Genomic DNA, 22560 nt, shown 5'->3' with positions numbered 1-22560 from the left:
TATGATCCCACCATGCCTGCCATGTTGGTCTTGTGCTCCATGGGACGTCGTGTTTCCATATCTTTCCCAGGAGTGTGTTTATATTTGCAGTTCCTATCCTAGACTCAGTAAGCTCCAGTCTTCTGTGTGGAAGGTGGATTTGTTTATACACACACCAAACCCTGATTAGACTCCCCAAGTGGCAGATGCCATAATATGCAATCTCTCCTCCCTTTCTCATTGAGAGTCCTGAAAAATATCAGAGATTGTGTGTGGTGCTCTCTGTGTAATTTTTGCTAATCGTTTTTTATTCTTTTTATGCTCATCATTTTATAAACATCTATACATTTTCAAATCGTGATACATGATGTAGGTTGATTAACCTGTAATTAACTTTGTAGGTCAGTTTACTTATTTCTGTTCACACTTTCCTAGAGCTGTAGTTACCGGATAGGATTTCATGGGCAGGATATTTATTTTATTGCAAACTAAAATGGGCTGGCGCTGCTTCTGCTTTGTCCATGGGTCCTGGCGTGTGGTAGTCTTTTGCTTCAGCGTTTGTCTGCTCCGTGACTTAGATGCACAAATTGAAACCTCTGTGAATATATATGTGGCTTTGGAAACCAGAGTAGAACTTATTTTAATTGATAGGATTTATGTGAAATAAAAAATATATTTTGTTCATAAGCTTTTAGGATTGAATACATTTTAGTGGCTCTACTCAGGAATTACAAAACATTGGTAAACTCTAGAAAAGAGAAAGACTTCTGAACCGTACACAGTAGAAGGACTTGTTCAAAGATATTTGCCCCTAGATTATTGTCGCCACCACAGGTTTAATATTTTGCTTAATGTGTAAGGCTGTGTCTTGGTGTAGCAGCAAGTGATGTAGGTTAAAAATAGCTTGTAAAAGTCAGAAGTATTTTTCGGTCTCATTCATTGGTGAAATTTTTTAGTTAATGACCTCTTTAAAAAATTTTTTTTATTGGAGTATAGTTGCTTTACAATGTTATGTTATTTTCTGCTGTACAGCAAAGTGAATCAGCCATATGTATGCATATATCCCCTCTTTTTTGGATTTCCTTCCCAGAGATGATTGGGAAGACAGTGGAATAAACAGGAGACATAGATCTGGATTTTGTTTACCAGATATTTATTTAAAGTAGCAGATCTCAGCTCTGGCTTTGAATGGTTATAGGATCCCTTTGGAATCTTTAGAAGAGATGGCTGCTTGAGCTCAGCCCCAGAATTTTAATTGTTCTGAGGAAGGTCTTGAACACAGCTATGTGGGTGAATGGGGAGAGAGAGAAAGAGACCTACAGACATCACTGAACCCCGGTAATACCAGTCCTCCTCATTCCGTCCTAGCCACATTCATCTCTTTACCCTCAGAGGTGTTATTAGGTAACCGTTATCTTATTTTTTCTCATAGTTTTACCACCCACGTATTGGTATATAATATAAGGTTTAGTTTTCACTTTTTTAAAAACTTCATATTAATTAAAACTTATTTGTGTATTCTTTTGTGACTTCCCCCCTCAGCATTGTATTTCTTAGTTTCTTCTCTATTAGCATGCAATTCATTTTTATTGTTAGAATATTAGTGTTTGATTATACTGTAACGACTGAGTGACTTCACTTTCACTTTTTACTTTCATACATTGGAGAAGGAAATGGCAACCCGCTCCAGTGTTCTTTCCTGGAGAATCCCAGGGATGGGGGAGCCTGGTGGGCTGTCGTCTATGGGGTCGCACAGAGTCAGACACGACTGAAGTGACTTAGCAGCAGCAGCATACTGTAACTTATCCTATTATGGATGGACATTAAGATCATTTCTATTTCTGATCATTTACATTTTTATGCATGCTTCCTGGTGCATGCAAAGCACAGTCCTCACTGGAGTTTAAACATAGGAGTGGAATCACTTAGCCATATGATATTAGTGTCTTCAAATTTATTAGATTATGCCACTGTGTTTCCCAAAGTGGGTGTGCCAATTCACATTTCCTCTAGCAGTGCACGTGAGTTCCTAAGCGCATGATAATTTATTTTTCATTCTTCCAACCTGAATTTCCTGCTACCTTAGAAGCACAGTCAGACCTCGTGTGATCATGGTCCCGAGTTTGGAGTGAACAGTCTACAAAAGCACCGTCCTTTAGTAACAAGCAAACTGGTCACCTGTGCTCTTGTGCCTCGGGTGCTCTGGTGTGTGATCTGTGTTGCAGATCTGTTATCTGTAATCTGTGCTGTATTTCATAGATCTCTGATCTCCAAAAAGCCAAAGCAAGGATGAATCTTCCTAGGACCTTGGGTCTTTGATGTGAGAGGCTCATTTGCCAGGAGGAGAAACTGAGGTGTGGCAGAGAGGCAAGGGTGGCTTCGTGCCTCTCGCCTTGTCTGGGGCAGATGTGCCCCCCTTTATACCGTGATGGGACTGTTGATTGAATGTCACAGCCTGCTGTTCATTTTGTGTCTGAGTGATCTTGCTCCCAGGATGTTACAGGTCACATCTTTTAATGTTTTCCATTAGAGCAATTATTAGTAATTCTGCTTTAGTTATATTAGATCAAATAACTCTGGGCACCAACTAAACAGGAAAAGACAAATTTATCTGGTTAAAAAAAAAAAAAAAAAGCCCTTCATTTTAATTAAACTCTTCCATGTCTGCCAAATTGCAGAACCTCTTTCCACAGCTTGTTTTCCTGACCTCTGTTAAGAATCTGAAACTCTGTAACAAGCAGAATTATTTATATATGTCATTATGTTTCCTATTTCAAGCTCTTTGCTTGATTCTGGGCTCTGAACATCTATATTCACTGCGAAAGCTTGTTCTGAACACATTTTGGGCAGCGTTTGGTTTCCTTCAAACATCAGAAGTGCTTCTCTCCCCCTGCCTTCCTGCTTTCCCAGGAAGCAGGTGGATCCAGAGGGAGACAGTGGCTACAGTGAGCACCCAATCCCGCAGATCTGCTGAGCACAGCGTGCGGGAGTGAGACATCCTGGGACCCTTTGCTGCAATGCTTGCACCTGCACACACCTCTCCTCGAGCAACAACATGCAGAGAAACTGTCTGGGACTAAACGTTACTTGGGTGTGCGTGCATTTGGGACAGTTTCTGGACAAAAGATACAGAGACCAAAAAACCCAACTGCCACTTTGAAGAGGCTGGAGCAAAAGCAGAATACTGTGCCTGCCTCCTGCACTCAACGCCAGCTGAGGCCTAAGCCACCCATCCAGCCATCCTTTGAACACATCCCCACCCTCGCCCTGTATAAGGAACAAGCTCTACCCCGCTCAGGAAAGGAGCAAGCAAGGGAACCTGTTGTTTATTCTCGCTCCCCTCTGCTGCAGCAGGGGCCCCAGAAAAGCCTTGCCTGAATTTCTTGTCTGACTTTTAGTCAATTTCTATTGATTGTGGGAGGCCAGGAGCTCTGGCTGGTAACAGATAGAGCTGGAAAGGAGAGAACAGGGGGCTGGTCTAGTGAACAGGCCTGGCAGATTCTGCTGGTGGAGGAAGCAGGTTCTTTCCACACTCACACCTCAGTCAGGTTGGGTACAGTGAAGTACAGGCAGGTTTGAGGGTATTTTAGGGCCTTGCTCCAGGCACTACAGGCAGCACCATTTAAATGGTTGACACCACACTGCCTTTATCAATGCTACGATTTTAACAGGGAACACGAATATTTTAGATGTTCCCTTTTGGTCATATTTTTCTTGGAAAAAAAAAATTGTATCCCATATAAGCATGGGCATTTCTCACCAGGTTCAGACCGAGAGCTGTGACTGAGCGATCCCGTCCGAGTGTGGCTGGCTATCGCTGCATGCTGACTGGCACCCTGGGCAGTGTACTGGTGTGTGTGTGTGTGTGTATGTGTGTGTGTTGTCACCTGATCCTGACACGTCTCTTCCTGATTATTATTTAAGAAGGAAAAAAAGTGTCAATGTTACCAAACGTGCCTTGTTGGGAATCAGTTAAGAGTAAAGAAACCTTACTTTCTAATTAAGTGGGTTTAAAAGTCAAAAAGTTAAAGGATAAAATAAAGATAAGTTCTCTGGTAGTCTTTGAAAGATTGCAAGTATATTAAGCTTGGCTGGTGGGGGTGCACTGCTTTGTCTGTTTACAGATGTTTCAGATCTCATTTTACTTGGAGTGGGAGGGAGGGTCTGTGCTGCGTCACACAGATACATGTACAGTGAAGTCTGTGACGTTGGCACATTGGAACTCTAAGGCTTTATGCTCACTGATCTACATGTAGAAATAGTGTAAACCAATTACAAATGGAAGCTAAACCGTTTTATTTTGCAGCCATGTGCAATGGAGTATTCCCTTGTGATTGTTTCACGTTAGAGTCTTGTTGGATGCTGACCCAGCAGCACAGCCTGCTGGTAAGGCCAGGCTGGGTTTAGGGCCCGAGGAGGGAGACGCCCCTGCCCCACCCAGTGGGCCTTAGCATCAACCTGAAGAGGGAAGACATGGTTGGAATTTACTGAGAACTGGGAGTTTGCTTTAATGAGGGTTTTCAAGTGCAGAGGAGGAGTGATGGTGGGGGAGGGGGTGGTGGAGGGTGGCAGGGAAGGGAGTTTGATTAGGATTAGATCAAGATCATGGTAGAGTGGTTAAATATTGGTTTTAGGGCTTAAACTGTCAATGCTTTCTAATAAAGCATTGACATGCCTTGAAGGAAGGTTGTATGATGAATATTCAATCTTTGCCTAAGCGGGAGTCTTTCAGGACTAGTGAAGTTATGCTAATGAAGACAATGGAGTAGCAAAATCATGTTGGTGTAGACAGTAAGCTGGGTGGAAAAATCCGTAGGTTTTCTGTTCAGTGTCCCAGCTGTGTGGGAGTATGTAGTTTGGGTTCATAGATTTTAGTCAAGAGGTATTGATATCAGAGGAAGAACTAAGAATGATAGATGCTTCACAGAGCATGTGTAGCCGTGTATTAAAAGCTGACAGTCATGGGTACTCATTAGGGAAAGAGCCATTGGTCATTTATTCATTCAACAAGCAAATATTTATAGAGCATATAACTCGCCAGGCACTGTGCTAGGATTAAAGAGAGATAAGGTCCTGTCCTCTGGAACTTTCCACTCCAGGGTGAGGCAGCATCCTCTGGATCTCTTTCAGATTACAAACAGTCAGTAATATTACTTAACTGGAGGGTATGTGCAACTCAGATCCTTACTGCGTACGTATTCTGACAGATCTTGAATGTTAGCATTTTTGTGTTCAGTTTGTTTTAAGGTGTGTCTTGATGCTTATGGAGTTCATAGGCTTAGCTTTTCTAAATATAAGCAAGTATATTCTTTTACATGTTTCCAGTGTAATGTTTATCATGGGCTAGCTGTGTTCCAGGTACTGAGTTGTAGTAGAAATACGGTGTACAAACTCTATACAAATTAGATGATTTAAACATACACAAATGATTGAGATTTTTAACAGTCACTTGTCATTCAACTCAATAAATACTGAATGACTTCAGCAGGCTCCTCTGTCCATGAGATTTTTCAGGCAAGAGTATTGGAGTGGATTGCCATTTCCTTCTATAGGGGATCTTCCTGGCTCAGGGATTGAACCCTGGTCTCCTGCATTGCAGGAGGATTTTTTTTTTTAATCATTCTTTAGTTCTTCGGTTTTTGCCATAAGGGTGATATTATCTGCATATCTGAGGTTATTGATATTTCTCCCAGCAATCTTGATTCCAGCTTGTGCTTCATCCAGCCCAGCATTTTCAGGATGTACTCTGCATATAAGTTAAATAAACAGGGTGGCAATATACAGCTTTGACGTACTCCTTTCCCTATTTGGAACCAGTCTGTTGTTCCATGTCCAGTTCTAACTGTTGCTTCCAGACCTGCATACAGGTTTCTCAAGAGGCAGGTCAGGTGGTCTGGTATTCCCATCTCTTGAAGAATTTTCCACAGTTTGTGGTGATTGACACAGTCAAAGGCTTTGGCATAGTCAATAAAGCAGAAATAGATGTTTTTCTGGAACTCTCTTGGTTTTTTGATGATCCAATGGATGTTGGCAATTTGATCTCTGGTTCCTCTGCCTTTTCTAAAACCAGCTTGAACATCTGGAAGTTCACAGTTCATGTATTGTTGAAACCTGGCTTGGAGAATTTTGAGCATTACTTAAAAACATTACTGCCCTTATGGCAGAAAGCAAAGAAGAACTAAAGAGCCTCTTGATGAAAGTGAAAGAGGAGAGTGAAAAAGTTGGCTTAAAGCTCAACATTCAGGAAACTAAGATCATGGCATCCAGTCCCATCACTTCATGGCAAATAGATGGGGAAACAGTGGAAACAGTGAGAAACTTTATTTTTGGGGGCTCTAAAATTACTGCAGATGGTGACTGCAGCCATGAAATTAAAAGATGCTTACTCCTTGGAAAAAAGTTATGACCAACCTAGACAGCATATTCAAAAGCAGAGACATTACTTTGCCAACAAAAGTCTGTCTAGTCAAGGCTGTGGTTTTTCCAGTAGTCATGTATGTGAGAGTTGGACTATAAAGAAAGCTGAGCGCCGAAGAATTGATGCTTTTGAACTGTGGTGTTGGAGAAGACTCTTGAGAGTCCCTTGGACTGCAAGGAGATCCAACCAGTCCATCCTAAAGGAGATCAGTCCTGGGTGTTCATTGGAAGGACTGATGTTGAAGGTGGAAGTCCAATACTTTGGCCACCTGATGCGAAGAGGTGACTCATTTGCAAAGACCCTGATGCTGGGAAAGATTGAGGGCAGGAGGAGAAGGAGACGACAGAGGATGAGATGGTTGGATGGCATCACTGACTCGATGGACATGAGTTTGAGTAAACTCCAGGAGTTGGGGATGGACAGGGAGGCCTGGTGTGCTGCGGTTCATGGGTTCGCAAAGAGTCTGACACAACTGAGTGACTGAACTGAACTGAGCCACCTTGGAAGCCCATATACTATGCTAAGTGTTAGCAATAAAAACTTCCAGGATCCCCTCAGCTTGTAGGAGGACACAGTCAGGAAACACCATAAGACACACTGGCAAACACCAATAGTGAAAACCCAGACACAGACCAGGCGAGAACCCCCATGTCAAGGGGCATGTGAAGAGGCACGAGTCAAGCTTTTTAAAGAAAGTGCTGGTGGACAAAAGAGCTGTGGGCTACAGTCCATGGGGTCTCAGAATCAGACACTATTGAGCACACCTGAGTGCACACACACATACACACACAAACACACACACAGGTATATGTAGCTTTGGCAACACGGAAGTAATCCCAAGAATCTAATAGGCGGGTAAAAGTACCTCCGTGAAGTCTGAGAGAGGCCATGGACTTCGATTCCATTCTGCCTCAGCTGCTGAGTGGGGAGGAGCACCTCTGAGGACAAAGGGTGGAAATGAAGGCTCCTTGACACTCATGGCCCCTATTAGCCTGTCCTGCTAGGGCAGCAGCATCTCCTTAAAGAACACCTTAGGAAATCGGTGATGTCTATTTCCAAAAGATGGTGCTCTCCTAGCACTGTTTTCCCCAGATGACTTCACTGACATGAGTGCACCGTGGTGGGTAGAACATCGTTGTACCAGTGATGAGCAAGGCCGGCTCCAGTGCCGCGTGACCTGGCACAAGTCACTGACCTTTCCACATCTGCAAAACGAGGTGTTTGGATCAGATGTTTTTGATCATTCCTGCCAGCTCTTCCATGCTTACTATTACTGTTCTTACTCTGACAATCTCTTGGAGAAGATACGTAAGATAAACTTTTTAAATGGAGGAACTATTAACAATGTCGCATGTTTTTCCTTTTCAGTTTCTCTGCATAGGGAGTCTCTTCTGCACCTGGCTATGAGATGGGGCCTTGCTAAGCTTTCCCAGCTCCTCCTGTGTCTCCCTGGGGGAGCCCAGGCCCTGACTTTACCCAACGAGGAGGGTGCCACGCCATTAGACTTGGCTTTACATGGTGGACATTCCAAGCTGGTTGAAGACATCTCAAAGTGAGTTTGGCTGCTTGATAGATTCTCTCTCAGTCTACTTTTATAAAGTCTTCCAAGCATTATGGAAAAATTAAAGATGACCAAACCACAGGCTAACATTCGGTTTATAGTTTACCATCAGTTTCCATGTATAAAGTATAGATATACATATCATATATAAACAGATACAGCGTGATAGCTGGTGTTCACACTTCATGGGGGAGAGGGAGTCAGGAAAAGCCTCTTAAAAGGCTCCATGGTGGGGGAGGTGGCTACTATAAGAAAAAAAATGTTGGGAAACACTAGCCTAACCCTGACTTAGCTTTCATTAGTTTAAATGTCACTTCTTCAGAGAGGCCTTCTACATTCCGATCTTTTATGATTATGATTAAAGTGTTAATTGTGACTATAATTATCATTAATTTATACTATATATCATAATTTATGATTTTATATATAATCATCATCAATTATTTCATATATGTTTCCATTCTAAATCATTTGGGGACTGAAACTTATTTCTATTTTACCTGCTGTGTTCAGCATATACATTCATTGAAAGACAGTAAGTTTTTGTTGAATCAATGAATAACAAACCCTAAGATACTATGTAGCCAATGGGCTGGTTAGTAGGATCTGGAAATAATGGAAGTGAAATAATTTGTCAAATGTAAAGTTGTCTATGTTGAAGATGATACCGACACTTTCAGTGTCTGTTACTTAGAATGGTTCAGATTGGTCATTTTTATTAGTGTTTACTTATGATTAGAGGAATCCTATATGATGATTTCCTTGACTTAGCATGTGGTAATAAGTGGGAAGCAGCAATGAGCATTGCAAAGTATTACATAAATATTAAATATTATCAATGTTATTACATGGTTTATCTTCATGGACTGGTTCTTTTCATTTGGCCCATGGAATTCATTGTAATTAATTTATGGTTGTATGCCACCCGAGTAGATGTTGAAGTCACAACTTTCTATTTTTGTTCTCACTTGGTCAAATGAACACCAAGTAAGGAAAGAGCCCATCCTAATGGAATTGCCCTTGTCTTTGCTCTACTGTGACCACACTTTCTTTACCTGGAAAGGGCGAGGCGGGACCACTCCCTTGACTTTGTCACTGTGGATAGTTCAGGGTTACACTGAGGACCTGGAGCGCCACTTCTTTATGTTTGGTAGCTTTGTATCTTTCTGTTGTGTCCAAGACCAGAAGATGATATGGTATTTAAAGGTTTACACATCGTCATGTCAATAAAAGCAAACAACCTGATTAAAAAATGGGCAGAAGATTTAAAGACATTTCTCCAAAGAAAACATAAAGATGTCCAAAGAGTACATGAAAGGATTCTCAACATCAGTAATTATCAGAGAAATGCAAGGAAAATGTCCAGTGAGGTATCACTTCATACTGGTCAGAATGGCCACATATCCAGAGAAAAACATAAGCTAAAAAATATATGCACCTGAGTGTTCATAGCAGCACTGTGTACAGTAGCCAAGATACGGAAGCAACATAAATATCCGCTGCCAGAAGAATGGACAAAGAACGTATGGGGTATATTATACATATATGTGTGTGTGTGTGTGTGTATAAATGTGTGTATACCCCCACACACACACAATGGAATATTACTCTAACATAAAAAAGAATGAAATGATGCCTTTTGCCACAACGTGGATGGACCCAGAGGTTATCATCCTAAGTGAATTAAATCAGACAAAGACAAATATCATATCATCCATATGTGGAATCTAATTTAAAATGATACAAACGAACTTATTTACAAAGCAGAAACAGGTTTACAGATACTGAAAGCAAATTTATGTTTATCGAAGGGGAAACGTTGTGGTGAGCAAGAGCTTGGGGTCAATGTATGCGTACTATTATATATAAGATAAATGACCAAAGAGGACCTACTATATAGCACAATATGTTCCGTGATAACCTATAAGAGAAAAGAATCTAAAAAAGAATGAATACATGTATAACTGGATCACTTTGCTATATATGTGAAACTAACACAATGTTGAAAATCAGCTATATGTCAATAAAATTAAAATTAAATGTTTACTCATCTAATAAATTCATTCATGATGGGATTAGAAGTAGACTGTAAGCTAAATTCTGATTATGTGAAGGAGCGTCCATTTTCTAAATTAATTACAAGGCTCTTATGGTTTAGGCTGAATTATTCACTTCAGTGGCTTGCTGTTAACATGGGGAGTTGTTTTCTAGAAGATTCTAAAGTCCCTGCCGGTAATTATGTCAGGAGTGTGGGGAGGTGCCCCAAACCTTAGAGTATGAGTGTTCTTAATGGATCTGTCATTCCATGTGATGGAGACAACGTTGATGTGGTTGGAAGTATACTGTAATTTTGCAAATATGCAAATGTTCATTAACAAAGTGATGTAATGGAAGAGGAGGAGAGAGGCATAGAGCTAGTTCTGTGAACGGAAGAATTTGGGAGCTCCTGTGGGCTGTGGCAACATGCTGAGGTGGGCTGTTACCTGGGAGCCCTGGCATCTCTCTCCTGACCCCTGTTTATCGACCTATAGACCATCCAGAATATTGTGACACTAACCGAGAAGCCTACATAGAGCTAATAATAATGAACGTGCAGTTGTTCTCTGACACACAGAAAATAAGCTGATACTCAGAATTTAGTTTGAGGATATTGTTCCTTTGCCCATGAGTGATTTCAAGAAATCAACATGATCAAATTTACGTATGTTTTCATTTGCATGAGGAAATGATTCACCGCAGTGGACCAGTGTGTTATGAATATCTCGCTTGTTTGTAACATCCAAACCTCACCATGCTCCCTAGAGATCATATCTGTTTTCCACTGTAATCACCTAATAAACCATCAGCTGCCAGCCAATTTGTTCTACTACATGCGGTGCCATTAAGGCCAGAGGCATCTTTTCAGATTAAAAGGAGAGTGAAATATTGAGGTAAAGCACTATGTTTACAAGTCAATACTGTTGCATTAATTATGTAACTCTTTTAAGTATATAATATATGTGAACAGCTTTTCAACTGATGACTTCTCTAGCTGGGAAAACAAAGATGGCTTTATTGGGATGTGTTTATACAGTCTTATGTACCTGTCTTCAGTAGGAAGCAATTGTTCAGCCAGTGGGCTTGTAATAATATCAGGGCTGATGGGATAAAATCAGGGCACTGGGATTGTGGGTTTTGACTTTTGGTGTTTCAGCTTCCAGGGCAGGCGTTCCCCAGGTTTCTCCTGCGTGCAGCTCAGCGAAGATGCCTCTCTGCGGTATATTCACTCATCAGAAACTCTGACCCTGACGCTTAACCACACAGCCGAGCATTTGCTGGAGGCGGATATTAAACTCTTCAGAAAATACTTTTGGGATAGAGCCTTTCTCATCAAGGTTTGTGCCCTTTATTATGGTATAAGGTATAATAACTCATGCTTTTTGAGAGTTCAAACAGCAAACTCGTTATCTGGGGAACAGTATTTTTTTTTTTTTTGAGAGGTAGCACTTTGTTTTTTTCTAATGAGACTTGGAGGGACATGGCATTGGAAACTGTTACACCAGTAGAATGAAGATTATTATATAATATTTTGGCAGTAGTCATTTGTATAATATTGTTCCCTTTACTTCTCATGAGCCAGCATCACTGATGTTGAATTTTAGTATTCTAATGTTGGATATTTGCTATGAATTTACTGATTGTATTATAATTCTTATCTAAAGCAGTTGCCTTTAGGGTTATTTTACATGAATAATACCTTCTTCTGGGATTTCTTAGGAACTTACACATAGTTGAGCCTTTGTTTCAGTGTACAACTTCTTCAATGGGGCCGGCCACTTGAGACTAGTACTTTTTCAAAGATATTTTCCCCTCCCACCATCACCCAAACATCAGCTTTGAGTGTTGTTACAGCATGCCCACCTTAGGTTTAAAATGTTTTATCTTCATTATTATTATTTTTTTGGTCAAATCTCAAACACTAGAAAGCAGATTTATATATTTTATTTATTATCAAGCAGAATATTCTTTTGAGTAAAAGGGCTTCAGTCAGTTTAGTTGCTAATGCTCACAGGTATAACGGATTTACTCACCAGATTGTGTGACACCCCCTGCAACCTCCCAACCCCCAGTCTTTTCAAGCACATCCATTAATAAGTACCACCGAAAAAAAGCACCAGTTTAGGCTTTACAAAGTGAACAGTCAGTTTAGAAAACTGACACTATTATCAGTTTTGACTTGTAAAATGTTTGCTTTATATTACTAAATGAAAGATTTTAGCCATAAATATTATATAACAAAGCTTATAACTTACTCCATATAGGGTTTTATTAAATGATTAAAATGAAACATACTCTTCAGAGTATAAACTACCTCTGTTTGTTGAGTTTAGGGAGTTTCTTTTTTTTTTTTTTAATTCATGCTCAGGTGCATCTGACTCTCTGTGACCCCATGGACTGTAGCTTGCCAGGCTTCTCTATCCATGGAATTCTCCAGGCAAGAATACTGGAGTGGGTTGCCATTTCCTCCTCCAGGCGATCTTCCCAATGCAGGGATCAAACCTGCATCTCCTGTGGCTCTTGTGGCCCCTACATTGGCAGGCGGATTCTTTACTACTGAGCTACCTGGAAAGCCCAAAAGATTTAACCGTAAATATTCTATAGCAAAGATTATTGCTTTCTCCGTATAGGGTTTTTTTTTTTTAAACAGTTAAAAATGAAACATGCTCTTCAGAGTATGAACTACCTTTGTTTGCTGGCTTTAGGGAGTTTCAGTTCAGTTCAGTTCAGTTGTTCAGTCGTGTCCAACTCTTTGAGACCCCATGAACTGCAGCACACCAGGCCTCCCTGTCTATCGCCAACTCCCAGAGTTTACTCAAACTCCTGTCCATTGAGTCAGTGATGCCATCTAACCATCTCATGCTCTGTCGTCCCCTTCTCCTCCTGCCTTCAATCTTTCCCAACATCAGGGTCTTTTCCAATGAATCAGCTCTTCGCATCAGGTGGCCAAAGGATTGGAGTTTCAGCTTCTACATCAGTCCTTCCAGTGAACACCCAGGACTGATTTTCTTTAGGATGGACTGGTTGGATCCCCTTGCAGTCCAAGGGACTCTCAAGAGTCTTCTCCAACACCACAGTTCAAAAGCATCAATTCTTCGGCGCTCAGCTTTCTTTATAGTCCAACTCTCATATCCATACATGACCACTGGAAAAACCATAGCCTTGATTAGACGGACCTTTGTTGACAAAGTAATGTCTCTGCTTTTTAATATGCTGTCTAGGTTGGTCATAACTTTCCTTCCAAGGAGTTTAGTGTGTAATTTTCTGGCCTACGGTATTTCCTCATTGTGCTTAAGGGTACTTTTAAAGATGCAGAAGCCCTCAGCCATTCCCGTGGCTTCTTACCCAGGCCCCAGGGGTGGATGTTCTATCCGGACAGAGGCTGGGCCTGGCCCGGCAGCCTTGCTCAAGGTGAGCGCCTCTCCCTGCAGCTTCATAGGGGCTGCTGCTGCTAAGTCGCTTCAGTTGTGTCCAACTTTGTGCGACCCCATAGACGGCAGCCCAACGGGCTCCCCCGTCATAGGGGCAGAGCTTAACAATATGTGTGTCCTTAGAGGGGGCACTCAAACAGCAGCAGGACCACCAAACTCCTGCAAAGGTGAGGGCGTGCTCCGCGGAAAGCTGGAATTCGGAACATTTCCTTCATTATAAAAACCTCCAACTTCTCAAGTCAGATTTGTAATTTCTTATAACCTATTTGAGATTATTTTTTACTGATGATTTTGGGAGATTTAGGATGAGTAAATTTAGATGCTTTAATAATTGATTATAGTGAATTATGCTATAACAAAGACCAACTGGAGGTTACTTTCTAGTGTATCAGAGATTTTCATTTATGAAAAACACTTGGTAAAAGAAGAATCCATTGCAGTGGGATAGCCTTGTGTTCCAAGTATCAGCATCCCTTTTTTTAATCCTTCCTGCCCTGACCTGTTGGTTGGGTGGTGCATAGGGAGACTGGGAAGGGAATGAGGCTGAGGTTCTTCCAGAAATTGTGATGTCATAACTTACAGTAAGAAATATATTTGGTCTCAGTCCATGGTTCTTGGCTCATAGCTCTCCAGACCTTTGGGATTTCCTAAATGTTGAGCAGATAAATGTGTGTGGTTTTTTTTTTGTTGTTGTTCTTGTTATGTCAATCTGGCGACTTTAAGAAAGCACTTAAGGATAGGGGCTAGTTACCAGGAGACCCACCCACTTTCAGTCCTACCTCCTCGACCTTCAGGGAGGGGAGAGGACCTGAAGATATAGTTTCATCACCCAAAGACAAAGACTTCGTCTAGCGGGGAGCCTGGTGGGCTGCCGTCTATGGGGTCGCACAGAGTCAGACACGACTGAAGTGACATAGCAGCAGCAGCAGCAGCATGCCTTCTTAATAAAGCAAGCCTTCATTAAAACCCCAGAGGACTGGATTCGGAGATCTTTCCAGTTGGGGAACTGGTTGGAAGTGCTGGGTGACTGGCCTGCTTGGAGCGGCACAGAAGCTCTGTGCCCTTTCCTCAGACCCTGCCCTGTACATCTCTTCCATCTGGTTATTCCTGAGTTATATTCTCTCATATATATAGCTATATTATTAGAGTTACCATGTATTTATCAATAACCTCAGATATGCAGATGACACCACCCTTATGGCAGAAAGTGAAGAACTAAAGAGTCTCTTGATGAAAGTGAAAGAGGAGAGTGAAAAAGTTGGCTTAAAGCTCAACATTCAGAAAACTAAGATCATGGCATCCAGTCCTATCACTTCATGGCAGATAGATGGGGAAACAGTGGCTGACTTTATTTTTCTGGGCTCCAGAATCACTGTAGATGGTGACTGCAGCCATGAAATTAAAAGACGCTTGGTCCTTGGAAGGAAATTTATGACCAACCTAGACAGCATATTAAAAAGCACAGACATTACTTTGTCAGCAAAGGACTGTCTAGTCAAGGCTGTGGTTTTTCCAGTGGTCATGTATGGATGTGAGAGTTGGACTATAAAGAAAGCTGAGTGCCAGAGAATTGATGCTTTTGAACTGTGGTGTTGGAGAAGACTCTTGAGAGTCCCTTGGACTGCAAGGAGGTCCAACCAGTCCATCCTAAAGGAGATCAGTCCTGGGTGTTCACTGGAAGGACTGATGTTGAAGCTGAAAGTCCAATCCTTTGGCCACCTGATGCGAAGAGCTGACTCATTTGAAAAGATCTTGATGCTGGGAAAGACTGAGGGTAGGAGAATAAGGGGACAACAGAGGATGAGATGGTTGGATGGCATCACCGACTCAATGGACATGGGTTTGGGTGGACTCCAGGAGTTGGTGATGGACAGGGAGGCCTGGTGTGCTGCAGTTAATGGGGTCTCAAAGAGTTGGACACGACTGAGTGACTGAACTGAACTGAGCTGATAATAAACCTGGAAGCTAGTAAGTAAAATGTTTCTATGTCTGTGAGCTGCTCTAGTGAATTAATTGAACACAAGGAGGGGGTTGTGGGAACATCTCATTTATAGCCAGTTGGACGAGTCCAGGTAAATGTAAGCAGGTAGTGATCATCATATAGGCTGTCCACACTAAAGTTTTACAGTTTAGGTTAACATGTAAAATTATATATAGTGTAATGAAATATTTATTTATTAAATCTTAGACGTCTAAAAGTCTATTTTTATGTAATAGCTATAGACAGTGACTTTGCTTTGAGAGACTCATTTGTTTTCGAGGCAGCTTCCGGGTCTGGGTTCAGGCATTGCTCAGTTATCTGGAGCCTTCTAGTGTGACGACAATAAAACCTGCTGCAGAAACTGGAGTTTGCTCTACAGGATAGAAGACCTGTGCAGGTGATGGTGATCCCATTCAGAAGCAATCCTTGTTCTGAGTTGTAACAGATTCATGTTATTATGTGATATTATAGCTGACACTGGTAGACTGATCATTTGTAATAAATATTAAATGCTGAAAATGACAGGTTTGTGTTAAATATCCAAAGTGTAAATGTAGTTATTAGGAAATTAAGCAGTAGGCAAAATATTAGCAATATCTTTAATCATGTTTTTGTTCTTTCTGCATAACAAAGCTTTTTATGTTAATCGAATACTGATAATTTAGTTTTAGAACTTGGCTAAAATTAATGTATAAGACGGCTGGGAAATATAAGTGTTCTGAAGTTGTATCCAAAATTACGGGAATAAAAATTAAGTTTTAATCAGATCAGATCAGATCAGTCGCTCAGTCGTGTCCGACTCTTTGCGACCCCATGAATCACAGCACGCCAGGCCTCCCTGTCCATCACCAACTCCCGGAGTTCACTCAAACTCACGTCCATTGAGTCAGTGATGCCATCCAGCCATCTCATCCTCTGTCGTCCCCTTTTCCTCTTGCCCCCAACCCCTCCCAGCATCAGAGTCTTTTCCAATGAGTCAACTCTTCTCATGAGGTGGCCAAAGTACTGGAGTTTCAGCTCTAGCATCATTCCTTCCAAAGAAATCCCAGGGCTGATCTTCAGAATGGACTGGTTGGATCTCCTTGCAGTCCAAGGGACTCTAAAGAGTCTTCTCCAACACCACAGTTCAAAAGCATCAATTCTCCGACACTCAGCTTCCTTCACAGTCCAACTCTCACATCCATACATGACCACAGGAAAAACTATAGCCTTGACTAGACGAACCTTTGTTGGCAAAGTAATGTCTCTGCTTTTGAATATGCTATCTGCTGCTGCTAAGTCGCTTCAGTCGTGTCTGACTCTGTGCGACCCCATAGACAGTGGCCCACCAGGCTCCCCCGTCCCTGGGATTCTCCAGGCAAGAACACTGGAGTAGGTTGCCATTTCCTTCTCCAATGCATGAAAGTGAAAAGTAAAAGTGAAGTCTCTCAGTCATATCTGACTCTTAGCAACTCCATGGACTGCAGCCTCTCAGGCTCCTCCGTCCATGGGATTTTCCAGGCAAGAGTATTGGAATGGGGTGCCATTGCCTTCTCCGGAATATGCTATCTAGGTTGGTCATAACTTTCACCCCATTTAAAAAAGAAGTATTTCCTTATTTTGTAATAAGAAACCATCATTGCCTGATGTCATTTTGCATAGACTTGCCAGTTGCCTTTGAGACTAGGGTTTGGGGGTTAAGGCTGACCCCCAGGTAAACACGTGGAGTCAGGGGACATCTTCGGCCTTGAACCTGTGTGGCCAGTCCTCTTTAACCCCAGGTACTCATCCTGTGAGGCTCCCCTGGTGACCCAGATGGTAAGGAATCTGCCTGCAATGAGGGAGACCTGGGTTCAGCTGGGAGGATCCCCTGAAGGAGGGAATGGCTATCCACTCCAGTACTTGTGCCTGGATAATCCTATGGACAGAGGAGCCTGGCGGGCTACATTCCATGGGGTTGCAAACAGCAGGACACAATTTTGCAACTAACGCTTTCCCTCATCCTGTCGTTTCCTTAGTACCTCCCCAGACATACCTACTCTGGTCCATGCATTCATTCCATCATGGGCCCTAAGAGTGAGTACGGTGTCCTGGGAGTCAGGCTAGGGACAGGTAATAGCCACAGAGGCTGGGTGACTGGGGACTGCTTGTTCCCTGCCTCTTTGTGATTTGGTCAATTATGTATATTTTCCTGTTCTTTTTGCTCTGGCCTCAAAAAGGTGCTCTGACATCGTCATGAATAAGCACTTGATGCGCTGAGCTGAAAAGCGTGCCCAGGGCGGAGGGTGGGGAGATGGTTTAGGGGTCTCTGTCGGTTGGAGGGTTGCCCGCCCCAGTTCGCCCATGTATTTGTTTTGGAACATGTGCTGTTGCAGGCTTGGATAGTTTTTGACACATCAACACATAATTCTGTCTCTTCACATTTTCATTGACTGTGTGGAATCCATTTGAAAAGGAAGTACAGAGGGCTGTAAGGGTAGCCTCATTCTGTCTACAGCTCATGACCCAGTCTTGGCCAGGAGCAGCCTGATCCTGCCTGTGCCAACATGCAACCCTTGGCTTATGCTCATCCTGGGTCCTACATGTATCAGTGGTCCTCTCTGTATTAGTGTTTCCCCCTACTCTCCAGGCCCCTGATCCCTGTGTCTTAGGGTGTGGATGGGAGTCTAGGCAGGCAGATGCATAAAGCAGCAGCCCTTCGTACTGATTTCAAGCTTTGCTCTTCTCTGTCCCCCTTTTGGTTCATGTCTCATGCTCCTGAGAACCTTCTGGTGGTGTGATCCGGGAAGCAGTGAGAACCACTAGCGGAGACAGTTTTGGCCCTTGTCTCGGGTTCCTTCCACCATCTCTTACGTCATGCAGGCTGCTGTTTCATGTTCCCCGACACCCCATCTGCCCCCACCTCCCCTGGCTTTGCCTCTGGCTGTTTCACCTCTCAGATCCTTGATTGTGATCTGCATCTCTTGCTGCATATCTGAAGCCTCAAACAGCTTTCAGTGATTTTTTTTTTCCCTGCCTTTCTTAGGCTCTTGAAGAGCAAGAAGGCACGTCAGAGGAGAAACCAGATATGCCCTCCAGCGCTGCAGAAACTGAAGAAGGTATGCATGCTCCTTCCCCACCTGGGGAACTCAGAAACTGCTCAGCATTCTCTAGTCAATTGCGAGTTGAAGTGTGTGGAGAAGGAGAGCAGGAGCCGATGGACTCGGAGGCAAGAGTAGGTTGCTCTGGGGCCGCAGGGCCCAGAGTTCCTTCAGCAGCACTGACCAAAGGTACTGTGCGTTTCCAGTTTTTACTCAGTCACATTTACTGGTTTCCTCCCACAGTGCTTGGGGGGCCTCTCCTGACATTCAGAGGGCGTTCCCCTCATTACCAAGGTCAGTCTGTTCCATTCAGTCCTCCTTCACTCTCCCGTTCTCCAGCTCGTTCCACCTCTGTGGAGCCTCTGCTCTGTGCTGGGCAAGTGGGTCCTAGAGGATGGAGGTTGTGAGGGTGTCCTGATTGTCGTGGGGTCCGGGGAGCTCCGCCGCTGTGCAGAGGTGAGTGGTGAGGGGTGCTGAGTGTCTTCAGGGTCCAGGCGGCCCCACCCAACCCAGGCTGTCCTCCACAGTGATTCACGTCGCGGATGACGCTTCAGAGGCTGAATGTCTGAATCTGCTCGAGGTGGGTGTCCACAGCAAGAGGTGTGTGTTTGAAAATGCATCCTCAATACCCTGTTCCACATCATAACGAGGAGTCGTGTTGATGGCACACTTGCATGTAACATCCAGCTTGTTTGTAGAATATGATACTTTCTTGTTTTCTCCAACTTGGCACCTTATTAGGGCATGTGATCTCTACTTCAGTTTAGGTTCTTTCCCCTTCAACACACACAAGTAGATCTGACCTGTTGGCAAGTCCTAGTGACAAGTCCAGTTTAAAAAAAAAATCTCTTTTTTAAGTTATGAAAGTATGATAACCCATTTACAGGAGACTTGGAACAAACAGAATACGGTTATATATGGTTCCATTATATATTACAATTGTTTTTTAAGTAGATAAATTAAGATTTTTAGTTGGAGTTTCAATATCAAGCTCTCAAAAATTAATAGAATGACTATACAGAGAAGTAGGATATAGTAGACCTGAAAAGCACTATAAACCAACTCAACATAATTAAGATTTATACAATTTTCACACAATAGTAGGATACAAATTCTGTTCAAATTCCTGGAGACTGTAAACTCAGAGACACTGGAACATATCCAGGGACATAAAACAAGGTGAAAAAATTTCATGGTCTAGAGGTACTGAAATAATACAGAGTCTCTTCGCTTATCACCATGGAATTATATTGGAAATCAACATCAAAAGATATCTGAAAATAATCCACATAGTTTCAAGTGCAGTATGACATGTACGAAAAGAGATCTTTGACTTAGCCATTGAAAGACTCAATAAAGTTAGAATGAGAAAAACACAGAAAGTGATTGCAGAGAAAGCATTTAAATGAGAAATTAGTACCAAAAGAGAAATTAATATTAAAGATACTTTAAAGAAAATCCCCTGTATTTGGAAATTAAATGTCCACTTTTAAATGATGAGTGTATCTAAGAAGCCATAACAGGGAACATTGGAAAATACTTGTAATAGAATAAAAATGAAAAGAGAATTTATCAGAATTTGTTGCATGCAGCTGAAGCTGCTCAATACAGTTAAATACTTGAATAACATATGAAAACAAATAGTAGACACTATGGGCTGCAGTCCATGGGGTCGCTCAGAGTCGGACACGACTGAGCGACTTCACTTTCACTTTTCACTTTCATGCATTGGAGAAGGAAATGGCAACCCACTCCAGTGTTCTTTTCTGGAGAATCCCAGGGACGGTGGAGCCTGGTGGGCTGCCGTCTGTGGGGTCGCACAGAGTCGGACACGACTGAAGCGACTTAGCAGCAGCAGCAGCATAAAATTTTGTGAAATTTGAAAAATATTTGTACTTATTAATACTATATCACTCGTTAACTTCCTGGGTTTTTTTTTTTTTTTTAAACAGTGTAGTACTTTTTTATATTCTCAGAATTGGATTAGAAGTTTCAAGCCTTATTCAAACTTTTAAAAAATCACTAAGATAATAAATTTTCTAGACTTTTAGCAGTAATACCAGATGCCAAATACATGGAACTATATCAAAGTTTTCAGTGAAAATAAATTAGAAATCTAACATTCTATTCATACTAAGTCAAACAAGTGGAATCAAAATGTCATAATTTTTCTAGCTAGGCAAAAATTCATAAATTTTCTAAAATATGCATTATATTATACATACTGTATACACATATGTATCCGAAAGCTTTTCTACTACTTTTGAAAAAGGCTTGAGAAAGAACAACAACAACAACAACAAAGAGAGACAGAAATTGGGAAACGTAATGAAATGGGAGCACTGAATGTGAAACAGAACAAGAGAAGCAAACTAGATAAAAGTAAACGATCATCATATTGTCCAGTTGTTTTTAAACATGGCTGCTCATCAGAAAGACATCTGGAGCTTTGGAGAAAAGTAGCAGTACTTAGGCATTTGTATTTTTCAAGAAATTCCAAGGTAATTCTATTATGCGTCTGATTTTAAAAAGTGATTACAGGTTTCTGTATTAAATGGTAGTTTTAGTGATATAGAATTCTATTATTTTCTGTTGACCAATCATGATACAATGATATCATGTAATAGTTACATAATCACAATAATAGAAGATGTTTTTGCTATTTTATATTTTTACTATTTAAAAATATTATACTTTCAGTATTTAAAAAAAAGTAGTAAAAGATGGAGTTGACAATTTGGAACTGGCACGGTAAAACAAGCTGTCCTGGCACATTACAAGTGCTTCAGGAGTCATGGGCAAAGAACACTGAGAGAACTTTGTGGCGTGTGATGGTGGAGTGGCCAGGGAAAGCTGCTTGGTGGAGGTGACCCCAGTGCTGTGATCTAAGAGAGGGAAGGGAATTCTAGACAATAGGAATATGTACAGTACAGAGTCCTGAGTCAGATAATGCACTGGGGAAAATGCAGGCCGCTTTTTGGCCCTGGAGAGAGAGAGAGAGAGAGAGAGAGAGAGAGAGAGATGCCAGGAACATAGACCTGCAAGGGTGGCAGATCTGCAGGGCTTGTACACAAGGCAAGGAATCAGAACTCCACCCTGACAGCTCTGGAAACTGTTTTAAGCAAATTAGTTCAGGTTGTTATTTAGGAAGTGCACTCTTCGAGACTGTGGAGAATGGGTTAGACGGGCCGGGGGCTGCCACACGGGATGCGGAAGAGGGTCTGCGCCAGAGCAGTGGGAGGAGATTGGAGATGGAGGGATGGAGGGGGACTGTCCTGAAGGTGTAGGGTGTCAGTGGTGAGGGAGAAGGGTGATTCTTCCATCCCTGGTGTGTCGCCGAGTAGGATAGGCCTTATAAGAAGCAGGATCATGTCAAAATATACTCAGTTTTATAGAGGTTGAATTTGGTGGGCCCCAGGGTCAGCCATATTAATATACCTGGCTGCCAGCTGGACCGAAATCACTCAATCAATAAGCAAAAGAATTTGGATACAAACACAAGTTCTCTAATGCCAAGTAATTAATGTGTGTATTTTACAGACCTTATAGACAGTGCTTGGATGTTTATACCCTTGTTATAAACATGTTAGAAGCTGTGTGTACATTCCGGCAGAGGGCAGTATTTAGCTAAAATGAAAACCTCCAATTTGTTTTTGTTCATTCAAAAGCCTGCAGGCAACTCAGCTGGAAGAACAAAACCTTTTGAGTGTAAGAGCTTGATTTTTTCCCCGCCTTTAAGCCCCCAAAGTAAACCTTCCCTTTGAGATATCATAGAAGATTCTTAATAGACCATGTTTTTCTACTCCTCCTGGGGTATAGGGGGATGTTTTAAGTGTGTATCTATAGCTACCATTGATTAAAAGACAATAATAGCTTTAACTTAGAAATATACTTTTCCCTATTACTGTGATAAATGTTTTTATTATTGTCTCTGAATCAATTATGTTTCCATAATTTCATGATTGTAATTGTTCTCCCAGAATGATGAGATGTTATTGCAAATGAAATAAATGGCCAAAAGGTCACTCATTTTCACTATGCTTGGAGGAATAAGCTAATTATTAGTGTGTATTGATCCACCAACTGACTCCATT

At 41.9% G+C, this 22560-nt stretch overlaps 1 protein-coding gene across 13 annotated transcripts in view; it reads left to right on the top strand.

The window, feature by feature from the left end:
* The window catches only part of ARHGEF28 (Rho guanine nucleotide exchange factor 28), a 339510-nt gene that overhangs the window by 148356 nt on the left and 168594 nt on the right, over positions 1-22560 (top strand). For 10 of the 13 annotated variants that reach the window (XR_009731718.1, XM_061393271.1, XM_061393269.1 and 7 more), the window contains 3 exons: positions 7766-7949; positions 11152-11332; positions 18412-18655. Coding sequence is in view for 12 of the 13 variants with exons in the window: in XM_061393271.1 (XP_061249255.1) it covers positions 7766-7949; positions 11152-11332; positions 18412-18655 (609 nt within the window). In the remaining variant the exon portion in view is untranslated. The other 3 variants (XM_061393274.1, XM_061393273.1, XM_061393276.1) reach the window with 2 other exon arrangements.

This window comes from Bos javanicus, chromosome 20, assembly GCF_032452875.1.
Source record: "Bos javanicus breed banteng chromosome 20, ARS-OSU_banteng_1.0, whole genome shotgun sequence".
In the NCBI taxonomy this organism is placed as follows: domain Eukaryota; kingdom Metazoa; phylum Chordata; class Mammalia; order Artiodactyla; family Bovidae; genus Bos; species Bos javanicus.
This window is presented reverse-complemented; position numbering and strand designations above follow the sequence as displayed.